At 33.4% G+C, this 20,202-nt stretch overlaps 1 protein-coding gene across 7 annotated transcripts; it reads left to right on the top strand.

Moving 5' to 3' along the window:
- On the top strand, positions 13,539-20,137 carry LOC18613291 (serine/threonine-protein kinase Nek2). 7 transcript variants are annotated; one of them, XM_007050459.2, is made up of 16 exons: positions 13,539-13,717; positions 13,820-13,875; positions 14,540-14,680; positions 14,906-14,972; positions 15,360-15,425; positions 15,587-15,633; positions 15,753-15,798; positions 15,893-15,973; positions 16,052-16,094; positions 16,217-16,266; positions 16,354-16,435; positions 16,543-16,592; positions 17,380-17,453; positions 17,632-17,683; positions 18,150-18,611; positions 19,274-19,906. In XM_007050459.2, exons 3-16 carry the CDS (start codon positions 14,595-14,597, stop codon positions 19,904-19,906), a joined length of 1,839 nt encoding a protein of 612 aa, XP_007050521.2. In that variant the 5' UTR covers positions 13,539-13,717; positions 13,820-13,875; positions 14,540-14,594. The 7 variants fall into 7 exon arrangements, with proteins under 7 accessions (XP_007050521.2, XP_017969608.1, XP_017969607.1 ...); XM_018114119.1 differs by having other exon boundaries at positions 13,553-13,717; positions 14,548-14,680; XM_018114118.1 differs by having other exon boundaries at positions 13,580-13,717; positions 13,808-13,875; positions 14,548-14,680.

Here is a 20,202-nt window from a genome sequence, read left to right as displayed (position 1 = left end):
AAAGATAAAGTTGAAATTTGAATCAAAATATTCGAGCTTAGATATTAGGCAGAACGTGTCGCTCTTCATTCATTCTTCTCTCTTTATACTAAAAATTTCCATGCTGACTGGTGAAGCTGTTGCACACGTGCGGGTGTTCTGCGCGTGTCCTATGGCTCTAGAAGTCATTCCACTTGTCAACATCTCGGTGATGGCGGGACCACATCGGCACCTCATCCTTGACGGTAGGTAAGGTGATAAAATTACCCCTTAAGTTACATTACATACTCCATTATTATTCTACTTGGAAAAACTAATGCAACAGAATTGGATTTGGATCAGCTCGTGAAGATCCCGTGACGCCAAATTAACAAAGCAAAATCTTGTCTCAGTCTCACGGTAGATGCAAAGCCAACGTCACCTTTTCAAAAAAATTTTATCCATCCCAACAATTATTGATGGGTCCAACTCCAGAGAGCACGCACATTTATTAATTTCTCGACCACCACCACCCTCCTCCCTCCTCCACCGTCCCTACCTCCTACAACCTCCTCTTCCTGTTCTGTGGCCAAGATGTCCAAAGTGTCTCTCTGGAGCTGAGCATCACTGGTGACGGTTGAGGCTTGATTCTATCATCTCCTTTTTTTTTTTTTTTAAATCTCTTTCATTACTAAAAGGAATCATACCTTTGAAACCAGGTCCAAAACAACAAAGAATAATAATATTTATTTGGTTTTTATATAATAGTAGATAATTTAATAAAATATTTGAACTTTAGAAATTTTAGAATGAAATCATACTTCCCTTAATCACATTTAAAAGAAAAAAAAGGAGGGGGGGGGGGGGGTTTAGGTTACAAATTTTAGACTTGGGGAAACCAAAAGTCATTTCCTTTTAGACTTTGGGACAAAGCTATGTTAGAAAAGAATTGAAGCCTAAATCTTTAATCTTCTTCTATACTTAATATTTTAATAGAGTATTAAATGTTATAGTAGTGTGAAAAGGGGAAGCTGTTTTCTAATTAATGGTCACATGAATGGAACATCATTAAGGGAACAGAAGAGTGCAAGCGAGAGTATCACGGGAGTGAAGCTCTTTCCCATAAGACAAAACAAAGAGAAGCAATTAATTATGAAGGATTTGAAGGGTACTCCCCCTTTAATCTAGTTTCTAATTAAATGATTAAGTGAGTTTTTGTCCTTCTCAGGTGTCATAATTATCGTTTTCTATGTTTTGAGTATATCTTATGAATGAACAAATTGAATAGAATAATTTTTGTGGATAAAAGTCCAAATGTTGAAGGAGAACAAATAGCTTAATCAGACGTTGCTGTTGACATGATTAAGAGGTTTCAGACATAAATTCTCAGCATCTGAATGCTGTTGTAGCTTAGAAATTATTGAGTAACGGTCAACTAGCGGATATTATATATATTTCTGTTTTGGAACTTGTTGAACATTTTCTAACAATGGCATTTTGATTTATTTCACACTGAATTATGGGATAAAGCCAGAATTCTCCTCGCTGGCCATAGCAATATTCTCTGGGTCCAAGCTTCAAAGTGAATAATCAGTACGGCAGTACCTATGCAACCCTGTCTCATAATGCATTGGAGCTCAAAATTAGTATAACATATATTAGTTATTTTAAAGACATTGTAAATTTAAACATAATATTTAAAAAAATTGGAAAATTATTTTAAAACATTTAAATAAACATTTATTCTTATATCGTGTTAAATCAAATTTTTATATTTTTATTTTGAGTTAAATATATCTTTTTAAAAAACAGTTGACTAACTCGTATTAAAAAAAATGATATATGTCATTTTATATCATGTAACACTGATGTGAAATGAAAAAAATACCATGTGGTCATACCATCCCACATCACTATTTACTATGACATATCAATATATCACATCAATATCGCATGACATAAAATAAAAAGTAGTATTTTAACTAATAACAATTAGTAAACTATTAGTTATAAGTATTTATTTAATTAAAAATAAAAATATAAAGATTGGATTAAATATGATAAAAAAATAAATTTTTAAAAAAATTTTAAATAGTTTAAATTTTTTTAAAATATTATACCTATAATTTATAAATAAGAGCTCTGGATGTAGTACTTCTAGGTTCTACGACCTTTTTCTGTAAGTTTATCTTTTTTAATATTATGTTAAAATATTTTCAATGTTTCTTTAGTTGGAATTTTTTTTTTCAATTATATCTTATTGGGATGTCATATTAGAAGAAAATAATTCAGAGGCTAAATTGGTTAAAAACTTAAACTTTTCAGCATATTTTGTTCGAAAAAACATAAAAACAAGTAACTTGTCCTTGAAAACTTGTGGAGTTACCAGCATTTCTTACAAAACCACTGAAACACAGAAAGTAGGAATTGAGAAAACATCACCTCCTAGCGCATAGCAGCCTTGGGAGGAACCTGATAATAACGTAACAAGCCGCATAAGGTGACACACAAATTAATTAAGACCACACTCCTCAAATAGTATTAGTGCGTGGTCAAATGCGTCACGTGGGGGTTTTGTTTGAAAATGGTCAGAAAGATAATCAGATAACCACGAACTGGTCTTTCTTTGACGCTGTTTTAGACAGAAGCGTGGTTCCCTTTGTCTTTCCTTCAAAAAGACGAATTATTCTATTCCATAAGTGGAATTGGCCTCCTCTTTTCTTTGGGTTTCCATGGTTCCTCCTTTTTTGAATAAAGGTTTTCCTTAATAAGGGATATTCAGCCAACTGCCCCACTTCTCTGGACCATTTTATCAGAGTAATACTAGTTCATTGCTTAAAGCTTCAAATCTGCTAGACCAGTGCGGAGCTTAGAGTTGAGCAGACTCCTAATTAAGTCCCAATCTTTGTTTTATCATACATAGTGGCTGCTGGTTCCTGCTAAGCAATCCACTGAAAAGAGTATAAGGGCACCAGATAATTGAAGCTACCACATTAGCAAATGCAAAATATGGGATAAATTAAGTATTCTAGATTTTCCAAAATATTTCACCTTCAAAATGTAATTGCTTCTTCTTTCCTTTTTGTTCTTTTTTTTAGGTGGGGGGGGTGCGGGAGGGGTTCTAGAAAATCCTGCTCACCAAGCTGAAAGTTATATCGATCTTCTAGGATCGGAAAATCCTAATTGAATGAAAATATGGAATCTATGTATGGCCCCCTTCTTTCTGGATCCCTTTCACAATTGTCCTTCCAAGATCGTAACTGTTTTTCTCCTTCCAATTATCCTTTTAATTACAAAAAGTTGAGCAATTGATCAACGATAAGCACAATGATGAATTAGAGAATTTCTTATTTCAATAATGCACTTTTATTGTAACCCATTTGACAAGTGGGATTTGCTTTTTCGTGGCACCTGCAAAATCTTCCACTTAACCTGATTGCTAAAAGCTTGTGAATTGTGTTGGTTAAGGGTGTAAAAATATAAGGCTAAAATTGTGTCTTGATGCTATTGGCACTCATGATATCACTAATGTTTATTAGAACGGATAACTGTTGGTACATTAAAGTTAAGAATAATTGAAGGTAAGAGCTCCTGCCTATGAATCCGAAGTTCGAAACCCACTTGCAATTAAAATATAACTCTATGCATATATCTAATCCTCACAACCGATTACCAAATCCAAAAAATTGATCTCTGCTCATAGCATTCAATATTTACCCTTCCTGCATGGTTGAATAAAATGCCAAACAACGGCCAGCTCAAAGGATATTAAATAAGCGTGGAGTCGAGTACAAAACAAAAAATGTGTGATGTGTACGCATCTCTTTTGCCACTATTTGTCAACAAAGTAGATGGGACAATCTTTTTAGATCTTAAATTGAGATTGGATCAGTGATTTGCTCCTCATTTTCTAAGCAATTTGGATATTAGCTACTCGTATCACCGACGCAAACATATCTTCCCAAGTGCGGTGACGACTCAAGGGGTTTCCCCTCATCAATTCTCATTTGTGCCATATATTTACCACTGTTCATGCACTTTGTACTAATATAAAGATAAATTTCAGTTCCTTACTATTTCAACCATTTCATGATTACATGTAAGGAAGAAGTCAAGGATGTGTGGTCACCTCTCAATTTTTAATTTTTTTATTATTATTATATATAAAACTTTGTATATATAGTATGATTATCTTATAATTAGTTACCCTTTAATCATATTTTATATAAAACTTTAAATTCGTCATTGACTGCAATATAATTTGAACACTGTAATGAAAATATAAATTTAAATATTGATTATACATTATAAGTATAAGACAAAAGAGAATTTCATTCATATACATTTTTCTCTTTAATAATATATAGTTTCTTAATCATTGAAAAATTTCTGAAAATTTAATATTTCTTCCTATTTATTATGAATTTTAATTGAGAGTATGCACGCAATATATGTATGTTGTAAAATTACGTTTTGGTTAATTGGTTGATTTTTTTTCTACTTACTTTGTATTTTTTATAAAAAAAAGTAAATTGCAAAAGTACTATTAACTAAGCATATGCGCTTGAATTAGGAATTTTGATATTTTGAAAAATTTTAAAATGAGGGCATTTTTAACATTCATCAATTAACCATATGAATAATTATAAAAATCGAATAATAATGTTGAGGATAAAAAAAAATGAAATATGGATGTCAATACATTTGTAGAGTACAGATATGTTTTTTCGAAAGAAAGAGTATAAATGTTATTTTTTTATATATTTTTGGAAGAAAAGAGATTCAAATCCTATTATTTCTTAGAGAAAAATCATATGGATGTTATTAATGATATGAAAAAGTCAAAATATATATTTAAAAATAAGATTTTTAAAGAAAAGAAAAGTTAGCTAAAAAAAAATACAATAAATGTTATGCCTTTTTACAAAATTGAGGAACCCCATAAATTTCACGTCAAGATGTGGAATTTGAAATGAGATGCTTTAGCTTCCAAAATCACTTATCCAAATTTCAAGAATTTTGACAAATTCAAATTTTATTTTGTCAAATTAACAAGATAATTTTGTTTAGAATTATGAAATTCTCTCTGCGAATAAATTCCCTCGTCCAAAGTAAAAAAATGAAAGAGTGGGAGGAAAAATTGTTTTTCCTTCCTAAAGTTTAAAATAGAGAGAGACAAAGAAATTATGAGTAAAACTGTAAATATCACATTATATATATATATATATATATATATATATATATATATATAAGTCTTAACTATTATCATATATTCATTAACACCAAATAAACTCTCATTAAAATTCTTTAACACCGTAATTAACCTAAATATACATAAAAGAAAAAGGAAGACAGCACAGCAGAGCTTGCTTCGCCATTTGTTGGTTCTTCATCCTCTTTTCTTTCTCCATCCTACGTTTCTTTAAAGAATTTCATGATTGGTTATTTGTATGATTTCAATTTTTGTTTGAAGATCGCTATGGACTTTCTCCTTTGGGTTGCCGTACCCGTCCCCGTCTCAGTTTTTTATTTTATTTTATTTTTTGTTATAATTCGGAGATAGGAGATTCGAACTCTACTCTTTAGACAGGAGGATTATACAACAACCAATGATAATTCAACTTTAAAAATAATATTTTGATCATTAATGTTTATTAGTGTTATTTTTTGGTCACTCACTTGTTAAAAAATATCGGAATTCTCACTTAATCTTCTACGTCACCCTCTTTTAGTCTGACGATATATCTATGTTGATTGCTTTACCACATAATTTTGTTTGCATGATAATAATAATTTTTTTAAAAAAATAAATTTTTAAAAGATATTCAATTATAAAATTTTTTTATCATCATAAGCACATAGCTAGCTGGTAGAGTAATTGATGTGGATATCTCACCTGATGAAGGGAAGATGATGTTGATTTCCTAGTGATAAATTCATATATATCTTTTAACCATTGAATGATTAACATAATAATATTTATAAATGTTAATAATTAAAATATTAATTTTAAAGTTAGATTATTAAAATAAAAATTTTCAAAAAATTAGATAATAGAAAAGGTAATTTTTTTTAAAATAATCTTTCAAAATTGAAAAGAAAGAACAATCTCTATTGAGTTAATTAATTTATGTGGTATAACGATCTACTGCTTTTTCTCCTTACTTTAATATTTAATCAATATATTTTATAGTACTATTAGTTAATCAAGGATAATGGAATGAAAATGAGTTAATTTGGTGTTAATGGATGCAAGTCTACTAGTAGTAGACTTTTAACAAAAATGTGAAGCAGCACGTACGTATAAAAAGTACCTAAAAAGTCACTTTTAATTAAGATCATCCTAATTTTATTTAAAATTCATTTTCAGAAAGGTTTATATGCTTGCAAGCCACACAATCTTCGTAACTATTATTACTGTGAATAAATTTTTGATGGATATGCCAACTATTCCAACGCATCAGCTTCTTCTTTTAGTTGCATTTATGTATATCTGCTTGAGAAGTAAACTTAAGTTGAAAACCAAGATTTGCCCAGTTCCGGTTTGTTATGAATGCCGATGTGGCTTAAACATCAAAGATGGCATTCATGGAATAGAAGTTGAAGGGAGAACTTATAACCCTACTTATGTTAGTGTCACAGGCTTACGTTTTCAATTCAAAAAACATTCTTGATAAGTGAAGAAGGTATCACTTATAAAGTTCAGATTTACTTATCTCTTAGTAATGTGGTGGAAGGAGTCCTTACTTATAAAATTAAGATTCACTTATCTCTTACTGATGTGGAATTCGTGATATTTTATCAAATTGTGCAACGCATTAGCTTTTTTAACTGTAGAGGAGAGGGATATTTGTACCCCGGTCCGGGTTTACCTTGACCCTGGTATCTCATGAGATCAAGGAACCTCATGAAATATTTTCACGTCAATAAAAAGTTTAGTCTATTCTGATACTACCTTGTCACGAGTTCTTGTTTTCAATTCAAAATGTATGTCAGGTTGAAAAAAGTCTTTATTTATACTTATAAATCTAAAACTCACCCCATCTGATATTAATATAAGATCCGAGACACTAGCTAAATGATCATGCCCATTAATCCAATTATGAGACATTGTAATTAATATGCAAATCAATTCCAGACAAAAAAAAGTTCATTTCCCTAATGCACCAGACTGCACTGATGTCAATCCCCGTACTTGTAATCTCTATTTTCTGCTGTAGCATATACAAATTTGATTCGAAGTAATTCGAATTTTGCCTTGGGTGATGGATTTTCAAATCAGCTCATGATATCTTTACTAACATTAGTGGTTCACTTTGGCAAAATTTCTTGGGTATTTGGGAGACACAATAATAACTGGAGTGGCTTCCAAACGGCAACCAATGGTCTGCTCGGAACTCAAGGATCCAACAAATCTTCTACCTGAATTGTGGCCATTAAGTCCTGTTCATGTTGGGACTTGGGACATTTTACAGTATTTAGATGACCCGTCGGCCTCATAAATGTGGAGCAGTAGATGCATTTGGGAGAATGACGACCCCCTCCAAATCTACGTGGGAGGACTGTTTTCTGCCATCATGATACTTTTAATTATTCAGTTATGCATAATGGTTCAGACTTTATAGAACCATTTTGAGGATCAGGAAAGTTTTAGATGGAGAGGTCCACCAAAAAGGATTAACAATGAAATGGAACGGAAGCCTGTGAGAGAGGGAAAAAGAAGTGGTGACCACTTGAGGTTGAATCAAGCTTGAGAGGTACAAAGATTGAGGAAAAACAATGTATGGTGCTGATATCATGTGAAAGGGTGAAGAGAGTGGATATGAGACACAAAAAAACTGAAACCCCAAAATTGAGAAAGAATTTCATGGTTCCTTTCTTTCATCATAGTGAGTAGACTCAGGGAGAGGTCAAACAGGTCTAATATGGCCCCAGAATGATGAGTTTATTATACTACTTTTTACGAATATTGCATGCTTAGATCAAGCAGTGTTAAACTTGTTTTGTAGTTTCCTCTGTATGAGAGAATATTCAACCCAATAAAAAGGTTTCAAAGGTGTAACAACCTTTAAATTAATTAATCAGTTCTTTTTTGATTCTGGCTACGTATTAACTAGAACAAATCTGAACGTGTTATGATGGCAAAGCGTAGGGTTCTTAGATTGTCTTCATCATCTCAGTCGACTGTCCCTCTTAGTTTCTTCCAAAAAAATATCACATTACAAGTTCCTGGATAACAAGCTTCAAGGTTTTTAAGAATTACTTCCTCCTTTTGGTTTCATTATTCATCTGCTTAGGAGTCGGGAGTAAAATTAGAACATGAAGGGATAAGCTGTAAAGCAAAATGACATGATTAGTAGCAATACCAATAACTGACAATCTGGAAATAGAAGGATCAACTACTTCCTTTGTAATCTTTCCAAAATGAGGGTAGTAAATGGATGTTAGGTAATCTTAATTATTTCTAATGTCGAGTCTTCCTATAAACTTTACGTGCCTAACAAAACATGCCATTCTACACTGATCATAATACATGTGCCTTGCTAGAATCTCAGTAGATTTAGATAAGAATGGCCTATAAGCTGACAACAACAGGATAGGTTGATCATCTATGGCCATGGATCACCAACAATAATTCTGAATTAAGAAAAGACGGATCTAACAAAAAGAAAACAAGTAGGCATATACAGAGCTGCAAAATGGAATTTGAAAACAAAAATCGAAAGAAACAACCACTTCTTCTCTGTCACTAACCAGATCACATTTTCCCATGTTCCTGTAACACCTTTTTCCCATCATAGAAAGTGTATTAGCAAGCATATATCTCATGCCCTTCAACCTTTTATTGGCTGCTAGAAAGGTGCTAATTTCTTGTCCACCTCTGGAAAGAAAAGCTTTTTCCCAACTTCTTTTCCATATCCCCATCTTCGTCTGTTTAATTTGCTTGAGTCCTAATTTAAGTCCTAACCTTTTGTCATTTTCCTGGTGACCACATTCATGAACATTTAGGCATATTGGATATATATTGTGTATACAAAAGCTATAAAAATGTTGGAAATATGGGTTGGAATATTCCTGTGGTCCAAACTTGAAAAATTATGTAGGATCTTCTCTTGTCCAAAGAAGCCATTCCACGAACATTTCCCATGCCAACTTTTGCAGCTTTAATTATTGTGTGATCTATACATGAATCATTTTGACCCTACCTCTAGTATTATGATTAACACTTCTAATTGAGGATTTATGGAAGGAGTAAATTACATCTGTCTACTTCAAGAGCAACGATCAATGGTGGAGCTCTCATGGGGGCTACTTCAAGTTGGGAATTGGCAAATGGGATGCTCTTCATGAATCATCATAGTGTCGACTGGCAACACATTCAGGTAATGAAAAAACAAAATGAACCCAACCCAACGTGAAGTTGCAAGTTGTCTTTTTCCTTAGTCAACAGACTAATGTTTCCTGTTATCTATGACCTATAATTTGTTTTGAAACAAATTCCTAGGAAAAAGGTTTCAAAATTTTAACCACCCGACTTGCAAAAATTGCAGGCAACACCAATTCTTTTTTTGATGAATTCTTAGTAAGATTTTTTTTTTTTTTGGGTTTTGTTTAAGCTTTTAACGAATTCTTCTCACGACATATGTTTCCATATGCGAATGGAGAATCAATGCAGTGGATATTGACATGAGACTAGTGCCGTCTACCATATGCCAACTCCAAATTAATGGAACCTCCTTTTCAAGATTCCTGTGGTGAAATCTATGTTGAGTTGTCCCATACTTTTCTTGTCAATTTCCTTCTTTAATTTGATAACCCTTTCTTTACGAAAGTTCATTATTGATCTGTCTCTCTCTTCTAAAAAGTAGAGTAGCAACTTGAGAGAAGTGGGTGATTAATGTTAATCGTATAAAAAAGCTCATTTATAAGAAAGTGCCATTGGAGAGGGACATGAGAAAGTGCCGTTGAGATATCTTAGAGGATCCAGACCAAAGAAAAGGGCTTTAAATGGGGCATTGCATGAGAAATAGTTGAGAAGCGTGGGCTTTATAAGCAACTAAGCAGCAGCATTGATCATTATTAAATTTTGAGTAGGATTTGACGAAACAACTACAATTGTTGACGAATTACTTGTAGTTGTAGTTGAGTTGGAAGCCATTTGAAAAAAAATATAGAAGATAGGAAAGAAGAAGGATCTAACTCGTTAGAGGAAGGCGCTCAAATACCATAACAAGAATAGATGGTCTGAATATTGATTGATTGCATGAATTCATTTGATTTACAAAGTTAGTATATATATATATATATATATTCAGCTGTATATCTTTTAGTTAGGCGTAAAGTAGAGATGTTTAAAACAAACTTTTGAATAATATAGCTACTGCTATAATCAATTAAAGGAAATCTGTGGAGATAAAATAGGAGTTTGAGTTTATTAAAGTTGTTGCAATTGCAACGTTTGAGTTTGGTGAGAGAAAGGTGGTGACCATGGCTTAAAGCTAGATTTGTGGGGAAGTCGAGTCTAATGGTAAGGACGTTGAAGGTTCCACATTTTGTTGAGATATTGATAATGTGGCAACTTTTGATGAAGATTCTCTAATTTGTTCTCCACTAAATCCAATGGAGAAAAAGATTTCCTTTTAGTTGCCGTCTGTGCTTTCTTATTAGACTGCTAATTATGTATCCTTAAGGAAAAGTTGATCTATGATTGACCTTTTTTTTTTTGAATAGCAGGGATTGTATTAATAAAGAGATTACCCATAACGGAGTAAGCCTTTTAGAAATACAGCAAATTAAGATAAAAACTAAGAGAAAAAAGCTGCACAGAACAAAGGCAACAACAACCAAAACTCCAAAGCTGTTAAAGAAAGGCAAACAAAAGAACTACACAAAACTAGAAATCATCAAAATAACGAGAAACACAATCCCGAGCAATATTAGGAAAAAAAATCTTAGCAAATTAGATGAAATAAGAGCGGGAAGAACATCAGGAGGCAATGGTCGATGAGGTAACAGTAGACCAAAAGCCTCAAAAAGCAAAGAAAAACAAACCAGCTTAAGCAAAAAAGAACATAGCCAAAGCAAAGATTATAGAAAGATCTGAATGAAATCCTCTGAACGATCAACACCTTCTTTAGCTAATTGATCCCCAAGCTAATTAGGAGATCTACGAATGTGCACAATAAACTAGTTAAGGAGCCTTCTTTTCAAGCAGTTAATTAAATTTAAAATACTTCTCATTCATTAAGGAATAGCAGATCTATGACTCACTCTAAGCCTTTCCTTAAGCTTACCATTTGTATTTCTTTGAATTTCCGTTTTTCATATGCACCAAATGATTACTTAAGATCAAGCTAGAATAACATAAAATTAAGTGGTATTGTTCTTTGAGTTGATGTCGTAAAAATATTCTTTCCCATACGAAATTGTATTTTCGAACTTGAAAATTGTTTGTAGAGTGAAACTTATCTTTTAAATTAAATTTAAAATAACATAATTATATGATAAAAAAATTTGATGATGACTTCATTCTTGGGCAGGCAATTAAAGTTCCCATATTTGCACGTTATTATAAGTTGTCCTATGTGTTATCTTTGTAGACTATTGACCATGCTAGGGCGGAGGGTAGATCATTTCTCTAGAATTTTTAAAATTATTTATTTATTATATTTTTTAATCAAGGGTCCAGGGTGGTATATTTATGAGGGCTATGGCCCTCTAATATTTTCAAAAGTTTTTATTTATTATATATTTTTAATGGCTTTTTTAAAATAATTTTTTATTTAATAATTATTATAAATAAAAAATAATAAAATGATCACACAATTGAGTCATTAAGAGCTTGATATACCTTATCACTAATGTTTTTAAAATATTCAAATTTTTTTTTGAACTATGCCAGAGATTAGCAGAAATACCAAAGTGAAAAAATTATCACTTGATTGATACTAATTCACATAATTTTAACTTTTTAGGTTTCTGCAGCAATTACAAAGAAAACCTTTTCAGCGGTGAAAATTATAAAAACAAAACTCTAGAATAAAATAAATGATGAGTTTGTTGTAGATAATTTAGTTGTTTATATTGAGTAAAACATTACTAATCTTTTCAGTATAGAGTTAATAATTGATAAATTTGAATATAAAAAATATCATCAAATACAATTTTTTTAAAAAACTATTATAAATTTTTTTATTATTATTTTTGATTTACATGTTATATAAAATTATTATATATTATAAATTTTTTAATTATTGATTAATTTTAATATTTTTATTTTTTATTCTTTTTCGTCTTTGATCCCCAACACAAGTTGCATAGGTCTGCCCCTAAGATTATGTTTCTTTTAAGAAAAGCTGCTTTATGGGCAACTCTATGCCTTCACTCAAGCTTACCATGGGCATTTCTTCACGTTCCCCTTTTTCACATGCACCAAATGACTTTCTCTTCGGTGATATTTTTGGTGGAGAGAGCGTTATATAAGGTCCTTATTTTGAATATTCCGAATTTTTCTCTAGCACAATGAAAAAAAGATGGTCTTAACCATTTTAATGAGGGGCAATAAGCTTGAAACCGAAAGCCCAAAAGTAGCCCACATCTTTTACAAGGCCATGTATCACCATTGTAGATAGCCTACAACAAGATCCTCTAGCCCACTTTACAAAAGCGTCACAGTGGGTTGCGTATCACTAAAATATTAGAGGGAGAACATCACATGGTACCACAAGATAAGAAAAAGAGAAGCCTTCTAATGAAGAAATATCATGTACCTAAGACTTTGACATTGCTGCTGTAATTAACTTAAAACCAAATATATATATATATATTTAAAGAAAAGGTGGCAGTGGCACTGCCTTAAGTTTAGAAATGCCAAAATTCACATGGTTTTTGTTTAATGCTTTTCTTTTTTAAGAAGGGTGTCATCTGGTAGATTGGTGCCAAAGACACTTACTTTCAACCAATTTAAAGGTTGGCAACTCGTTATCGAATATCAAGCATCAATCCAATTGAATCCAATTACCTGTATTGGGCCTACCATGTCAATTCGGGGCCTTCAACTCTTTGGATTACTATTTAAATTTATAGTTGGCCTTTAAAAGTCGACAAGAGATTTTTATTTGTTTATTTAAAATTATTAATTGGATTAAAATAATTCATACTAACAAGGTCTATATATTTGTCTTCTTTATATTCCCATTATTATTTATATTAAAAAAATGTTATAATTATAAGTGATATTGGTTTGAAAAAGAAAACAAAAAGGGCAGCAAATCTTGAGGAGTCCAGATGAAATCTTGTAAGGTGGGGAGTCAATGTAGAGGTGGGGTAGCAAAATCAACTCACCGTCAGATTGTCTTGTGCATAGCCCATTGAAAACACAGCCGTTTTGGGTCTGGATAACATCATAGAACAAGCCCCCAGGGTGACGTGGCTAACACCTGCGCCGCGTTGCAGAGAATCCAAACTTCAACCTCTCACCCGTGCGCTTCTTTTGATCCTTTCCCTTTCTTGTCGCCTCCCCCAAAAATCCAAATAAAAACAAAAATTAGTCGAAAAAGCCATTTGACCTCTTTCTCTCTCTCTCTCTCTCACTCTTGTACAGTTTTTTGAATTTTAAATTCTTCTCACCGTCACCTTCTTCTTTTCTCCCCCCAGAGTTGGTTTGCCGCTCCTTCTGTTTCTCTTTCTCCCAAATTTATAATAAAATAATATTTGAAGAAATAAAAATAGAAAGCAGATTGTTGCTGCTTTAAATTAGGTAGGAATCTTCCACGTTTTGAAATTCCATTTTACCCTATCAAAATTCAAAAACTTGTATACTTTAAGTTCACTCAAGAATTTCTTTTAGCTTTGTTTCCAGGGAGGTTCAAAAGGATCCCGCTTGTTCTCTTTCAGCTGCCTTTTTTTCCACTTCAGGTACTTCTCTTTGCCTTCTTTTTCTTGTTTCTCTCCTTAGATTTTCGTTTCTCGAACAATTTACGTCGTCAATACGTCAAAGATTTGCTTTTTTACTGTGAACACACAGAAGAAACTGATTTCTCTTTGTTCTTTCCCCCCCCTTAATTTAGCTTATTTTAGTTGGTAAAGAAACAGAATAGAGTAGATTAATGCATTTTACTTAGGCCAGTACTTAACAGCTGCTTAAATGCCACAAGAAACATTCCGGTTTTTTTTTTCGTTTTCTTTAAAATTTAAAGTTACTTGAGTTTAAAACTTTTCAGGAATGTATAAATTTTCGCCGAAAGAATTTGTAAAAATGAAAATGTTTTCCTGTTTAAGGGCCGAGTTGTCTTCATCTCCGAAAGCGGCAAAATTGGCGTTTTCAAAGCTGTACTGCTTTGTTTCTTTATAGACTTTTGTTAAGTATAAATATGCGTTCATATCCGGTGCTTCTGTACATTATTGATTGTTACCGCTGTAACTTACCTTATATCTGATTTATTACTATAGATAGGATACCTCTGCGTACACTTTTTCTTTTTTTCTCGTTGAGAAGTCATTATTTTCTCATGTTTTAAATGTTAGTGTTGTTGCAATTCAATTGTAGTAACTAATTTTGTCTGGTGAATTTACTTGTTAGAATAACAGTAAAAGACTTTCAAACGTTGCCCCAAGAGGGGGTAGCATCCTTCAAGATGGAGCAATATGATATTCTAGAGCAGATTGGTAAAGGGTCTTTTGGTTCTGCTCTTCTTGTGAGGCATAAACATGAAAAGAAGAAGTGAGCATACTTGCACCTCTCTCTCTCTCTCTCCTTTAATTTATAAACATATGCACTTGTGTGTGCTCTTTTTATGTGACTAAATGCATGTATTCAGTTGTGTTATGGTATTTGTTTCCATCTGTTGTTTGTAACCTTGATCTTCATTGTGGGATTATGTGGGATAAGGCAATTTCTTTTATGTTTCTTATGTCACAAGCTTCCTACATTTTTCTTTCCTTTCAGGTACGTCCTGAAAAAGATTCGCCTTGCTCGCCAGACTGATAGGGCTCGTAGATCTGCCCATCAAGAGGTCAGTTTTTTTAATATACTCCTTTTATTCTTCTTCTAACAATGTGAATAAAATTTGTTGTCAGTTGATTTTTGTGCAAATACTTGCTCTCAATTTGGAGCAAATATCTTGGTGGGAGCAATTTTTGAAATGAAATACATGCTTGGTTCGTGTAGGAATTGCCATAAGTAAAAACATCTATGGTGGCGGATATTTACACCTAGATATGATTGTTTATGAACATTTGGAAACTTGACACTTAACTTTATGTATATTTAAAGATACATTTGTTCCCCTTCCTTTTCTCCTTTTTCCATGATTGGCATCTTTTATACTCCAAAATTATGCTCTCATTGTTTAAAGAAATAGTTCTGGTTTGAAAATTCTCTTTTGGTTCCAATGATGCAGATGGAGCTTATTTCTAAGGTTAAGAATCCATTTATCGTGGAATACAAAGATTCTTGGGTTGAGAGGGTGAGTAGATAGTGTTTTCTTTTTCTGTTTATTCTGCCTCTGGCTTCTTTGTCTCTTAGTTTTTATGTTTTGGTTCCTCTTAAAAGCTCTAGAATCTTCAACCATCACTCAATGAATTAAAAAAGAATGTATACAATGTTGTAGCTTGTCTTATTTTGCAGGGTTGCTATGTTTGCATAATTATAGGCTACTGTGAAGGAGGAGATATGTAAGTTATGCTTGTTATTTAAGTGGGTTTTTGAAATTGTTCAGCAATTGCGTAAGGCATGATTTGTTGTTTTGCTCTTTCTTCTCAACTTCTGTGCATTGACATTGCTCATTATACAGGGCAGAAGCTATAAAAAGAGCCAATGGTGTCCATTTTTCTGAGGAGGTAGTAAAACTTTCGCCCTATTTTGCAAGGACTTAGCTATTTGCAATACTTAAAAATGTAATTTCTATTCTTCAACTTCATAAATTATGTACAGAAACTTTGCAAGTGGCTAGTTCAACTCCTAATGGCACTTGATTACTTGCATGCCAACCATATTCTTCATCGTGATGTCAAGGTCAGTGGTACTTCTCAGAGAAGATTGGTCAGCTTCATGTATGGGCTTATGGCATTCTAAAGTATATTATTGTTTCAGTGCTCAAATATATTTTTGACAAAAGATCAAGACATACGTCTAGGTAACTGGTTCTTTTATGGCTAATTTACTTCGTTACTTTTTTTTACCATGTCTTAGTTTCCATCTGTGTCTGGCATTCTGTAATTTAAACATAGTGAGTTGCTAAGATGTGGATGTATGCAGGTGATTTTGGTCTTGCTAAGATGTTGACTTCTGATGACCTTGCTTCATCTGTGAGTATCAGACTGATGGTATATCGTTTCTATACAGTTTCACCATTCGCTTTATTTTAATACTATAGTTTTTTGCTTTATATACAGGTTGTGGGAACTCCCAGTTATATGTGTCCTGAGCTACTTGCTGATATACCTTATGGTTCTAAGTCAGATATTTGGTCCTTAGGTACCTTGCAACTACTAAAATTTGAATGAATTCTGAGTCTGATCACTGTTCTCTTCCCCCCCTCCCCTCTCTGTTCAGCATATATCTAATGTAATACATGCTTTCAGGATGCTGCCTGTATGAAATGACTGCTCACAAACCTGCATTTAAAGCTTTTGTAAGTTGCTGATCTGCTGTTAAACTAAGACCTTTACTCTTGGCCAATTCTTGGCATTATCAAAATCACAATTTCGTAGTAATGTGGAATTTAATGAACCGATCACCACAAACTATTCTTTCATTCATTTGTTCTTGAAGAACTCAACTATGAGCATCTAATTATTGAGTGCTATGAAATGTAAAATTTTTCATGCTGTTGCTGTTCTTAAAGGATTCAGTTGTTGTACAGTTTAAAATCTTGTCCTTGTTGAGCGTAGTATTCCTGTTTTTTCTCCCTCCTCATTCCTCATTAAAGAGCTTGTGGTGCTTGTGATTTGATAATTCCAACCTTCGGCTGAATAGGGTTTTTTAAAGTTAGCCAGGGAGAAAATTTAATTGGGAGAAAGGTGATTACCCTAATTTTAGATTGACTTGCAATAGGTGTCTTAAATTGAAGATTCTCTAAAGGATCATTGGCATAACCATTTAGTTTGGAATGGTATTTGTGTCTACCTATGTTGAAGAAGCAAATTGATCTTCAATTGTGGATTCACAATATTATGGGTTATCACCTTACACTCATCATAAATTAGCACACGATCTTAACATACTAGTGCTAAGCTAAATGGCTAAATATGCTGTGAGATGATAGAATCACATCCAAAGATAAATGCTTATTAATATGCTATTTGTAGAACAAGGAATGATTCCATATCTATGTATGTCACATATCCCTTTAATGGGCATCCACCCTTTTGCATTTGGCGCACCCTAATGGCTACCTTCTGTTTCTCTCTTCATATCAGGATATGCGGGCTCTGATTAACAAAATAAATAGGTCTATAGTGGCTCCTTTACCAACCATGTATTCTGGTGCATTGTGAGTCTACTATCCTCTTTATGCAAATAAATGTCAAGTTCTAGATACCATTGGTTTTCAAAGTATGCTAGTGGAATCTTGTCATATTGCAGAAAACCATCATTATGGTTATCTCTATTGTTGCATTCAGGCTTCATTAATAACGTTGCTTTCTCGTATTTCTTTTCCCTTTCTTCAGTCGAGGACTCATAAAGAGCATGCTACGGAAGAATCCAGAACTTAGACCAAGTGTATGTTTCTTCCCCTTTCTTTAATCTTGAACTGCTTTTACTGAGACAAGCATGAGGAGATATCCTCAGGAAGAAAAACAAGTATTAGAAAAATCGTTGCTTGGACTTGATTTATTATATTACTTGTGGTAGTGGGTCAAGTTATCAATGATTGTGATTTTGGTTTCAAGAAATTAATAATGGGGACCCTTTCCTTGTATATTATCATGTAATAAAAATTTACAACTCTTGCTTGAATCAGTATGTGATCTACAGAAGATTTGTTATTCTCTTTAATTTTGAAATTCTGGCCTCAATGTTGAGATGGAAGAGATGTCAAAAAAGAAAAACAAAATCTTGTTCTATCATGTCAGACGTCTTTTTCGGTATATTAGCTTTGTTGATTGCAATATGGTTTTGCCAAACTTATATTTTAACTTCTTTATCTGCAAACTAAAGCACCTTAATAAAATGGAAATGCATTCAGGCTTCAGAGTTACTCACTCACCCACACCTTCAGCCATATGTCCTCAAAATTCATCTGAAATTGAATAGCCCTAGGTGCAACAGTTTCCCAACCCGGTGGTCTGATTCCAACTTCATAAAGAAAACAAGATTTGTGGAGCAAGATGTTATGCTTCTTACTGACATGGGGAGAAGGCGGTCATTCAGCAATGACAGGGCTTTGAACCCCAGCGTATCTGAAGCTGAACAAGACTCCTTCTGTTCTGCTCAAAGAGAACAAGAAATTCCAAGTTATTTGTTTGAAAAGTTCACAGAATTTTCTGTCAGTATTGACAATGAAGAGATTACAATTGACAAATCAACAGCCACAAAGTTTCCCACTGTTGCTAAGACCCCAAGATTGACACCAGCAAAAGTGTCCTTCACTCCAAGAAAACATCCAACCCCAGCAAAGATGTACCGGACTGGTCAAAAACATGATTTGGTGAGTTACATGTCTATATCTGTGTTAAATAGAGGAATTTAATTGATCTTAATTTCCTAGGTTCATTGACAGTGACATGAAAATATCATCTCTCAAGTTCATATTATTCACATTTCCAATTGATAGAGAGTATCATATTTCATTAATGTTTTTTTTTTAATTTTTAACTTTCCTGGAATGTTTTGGTTTGACACCTTGACCAGTCACACTAATGCAAAAAGCTTATAATCCTACAGTGTTGGACTTCTCTATGATATACAAATAGTGGAAGCTTTCCTTTGTCACCAAATTACGAAGGCTATCCTAGCCTCCTAGATGATAGGTGTCCTCTGCTTTATGTTCTTTACATTTTTATCCCTTGTGTCAAATATTTGTTTCATCTTTCCCTTAATGTCATCAAATTTGCCTCATATTCTTCCTATATCTTGTTGGATTTTCTGTGTATATGTGTGTTTAATATCTAGTAGGAGTTTTGGAAACTTAGAAATTATTAACTTTTATGAAGTCTAGAACTAAATATAAGTGCAAAGCATTGGTCATGTTCTTCTTTGTTAGACATGAATATTTCTATGAACTGAGAATGATAATCTTTCAGTGGTCGATTAATTTCGGAAGATGATGAGTTCTGTGTGCATTTATACTTAGCCTGCTAATATGTGCAGGTCCCAGTTTCAAATACCCCAGCAAGCAAATCATCCTACTCATCGCGCAGAGTATCTCTTCCATTGCCAACAAGGACTGCAGCCTTAGTGACCCCCTATAGAGCCAATGTCGGTTTGCTTCGCAGTGTGGACTCCCCGGATGTTTCTGTTAATGCTCCACGAATTGACAAAATCGCAGAATTCCCTTTAGCTTCTTCTGATGATCCCCTTTTACCCATCCGTGGGACCTCATCAACGTCTGCAAAGTGCTCTTCTTCATCAATCGACAGTGCTGACCGTTCTATAACAAAGGACAAGTGTACAGTCCAGATTCTGGACAAAGTTGTTATGACAATGAATGGCAGTGATCATAGCCTTGGAGTTGCACAAGATGGTAGCGAAGGCTCAGAGCACAATCGTGCTGCTGTATCCACCCGTTCATCTTCTGAGTCACGACAGAGGCGGTTCGACACCTCATCGTATCAGCAGCGGGCAGAGGCATTAGAAGGGCTGCTTGAGTTCAGTGCACGGCTCTTGCAACAACAAAGGTATGACGAGCTTGGGGTGCTATTGAAGCCATTTGGACCTGAGAAAGTGTCGCCCAGGGAAACTGCAATCTGGTTGGCTAAAAGCTTCAAGGAGACCCAAGTCTAAGGTAACATACTAATTCTCGCCAATGGTGCCACTTGTACATATTTGACGTTGTCCCTTTTCCTGGTTTTGAAATTCGAAGTATAATTAGGATGTCTTCTTTCTCGAAGACAGCATGGTGACTGGTAATGTGGATTCGGATCTTTGCATTAACCCCTCCAAATGTGTGATCTTGTGTTTGAAATATGCAATTTGTGGAAAAGAGATGAACATTTTCTAGATTTGATTCCATTATATGATGGTTAAAATCTGAATTTAATTTTTATATCTTATCAAAATAAAATCAAATTTTTATACTT

The sequence above is a fragment of the Theobroma cacao genome, chromosome 1 (assembly GCF_000208745.1).
Source record: "Theobroma cacao cultivar B97-61/B2 chromosome 1, Criollo_cocoa_genome_V2, whole genome shotgun sequence".
Classification (NCBI taxonomy): Eukaryota; Viridiplantae; Streptophyta; class Magnoliopsida; order Malvales; family Malvaceae; genus Theobroma; species Theobroma cacao.
This window is presented reverse-complemented; position numbering and strand designations above follow the sequence as displayed.

Coding starts and splice junctions, on each gene's coding strand:
- LOC18613291 (XM_018114120.1), top strand. CDS start 14,595: ATGGAGCAATATGATATTCTAGAGCAGATTGGTAAAGGGTCTTTTGGT. Junction 16,436..16,542: donor GTCAGATATTTGGTCCTTAG/GTACCTTGCAAC, acceptor ACATGCTTTCAG/GATGCTGCCTGTATGAAATG. Junction 17,684..18,149: donor ATCCAGAACTTAGACCAAGT/GTATGTTTCTTC, acceptor AAATGCATTCAG/GCTTCAGAGTTACTCACTCA.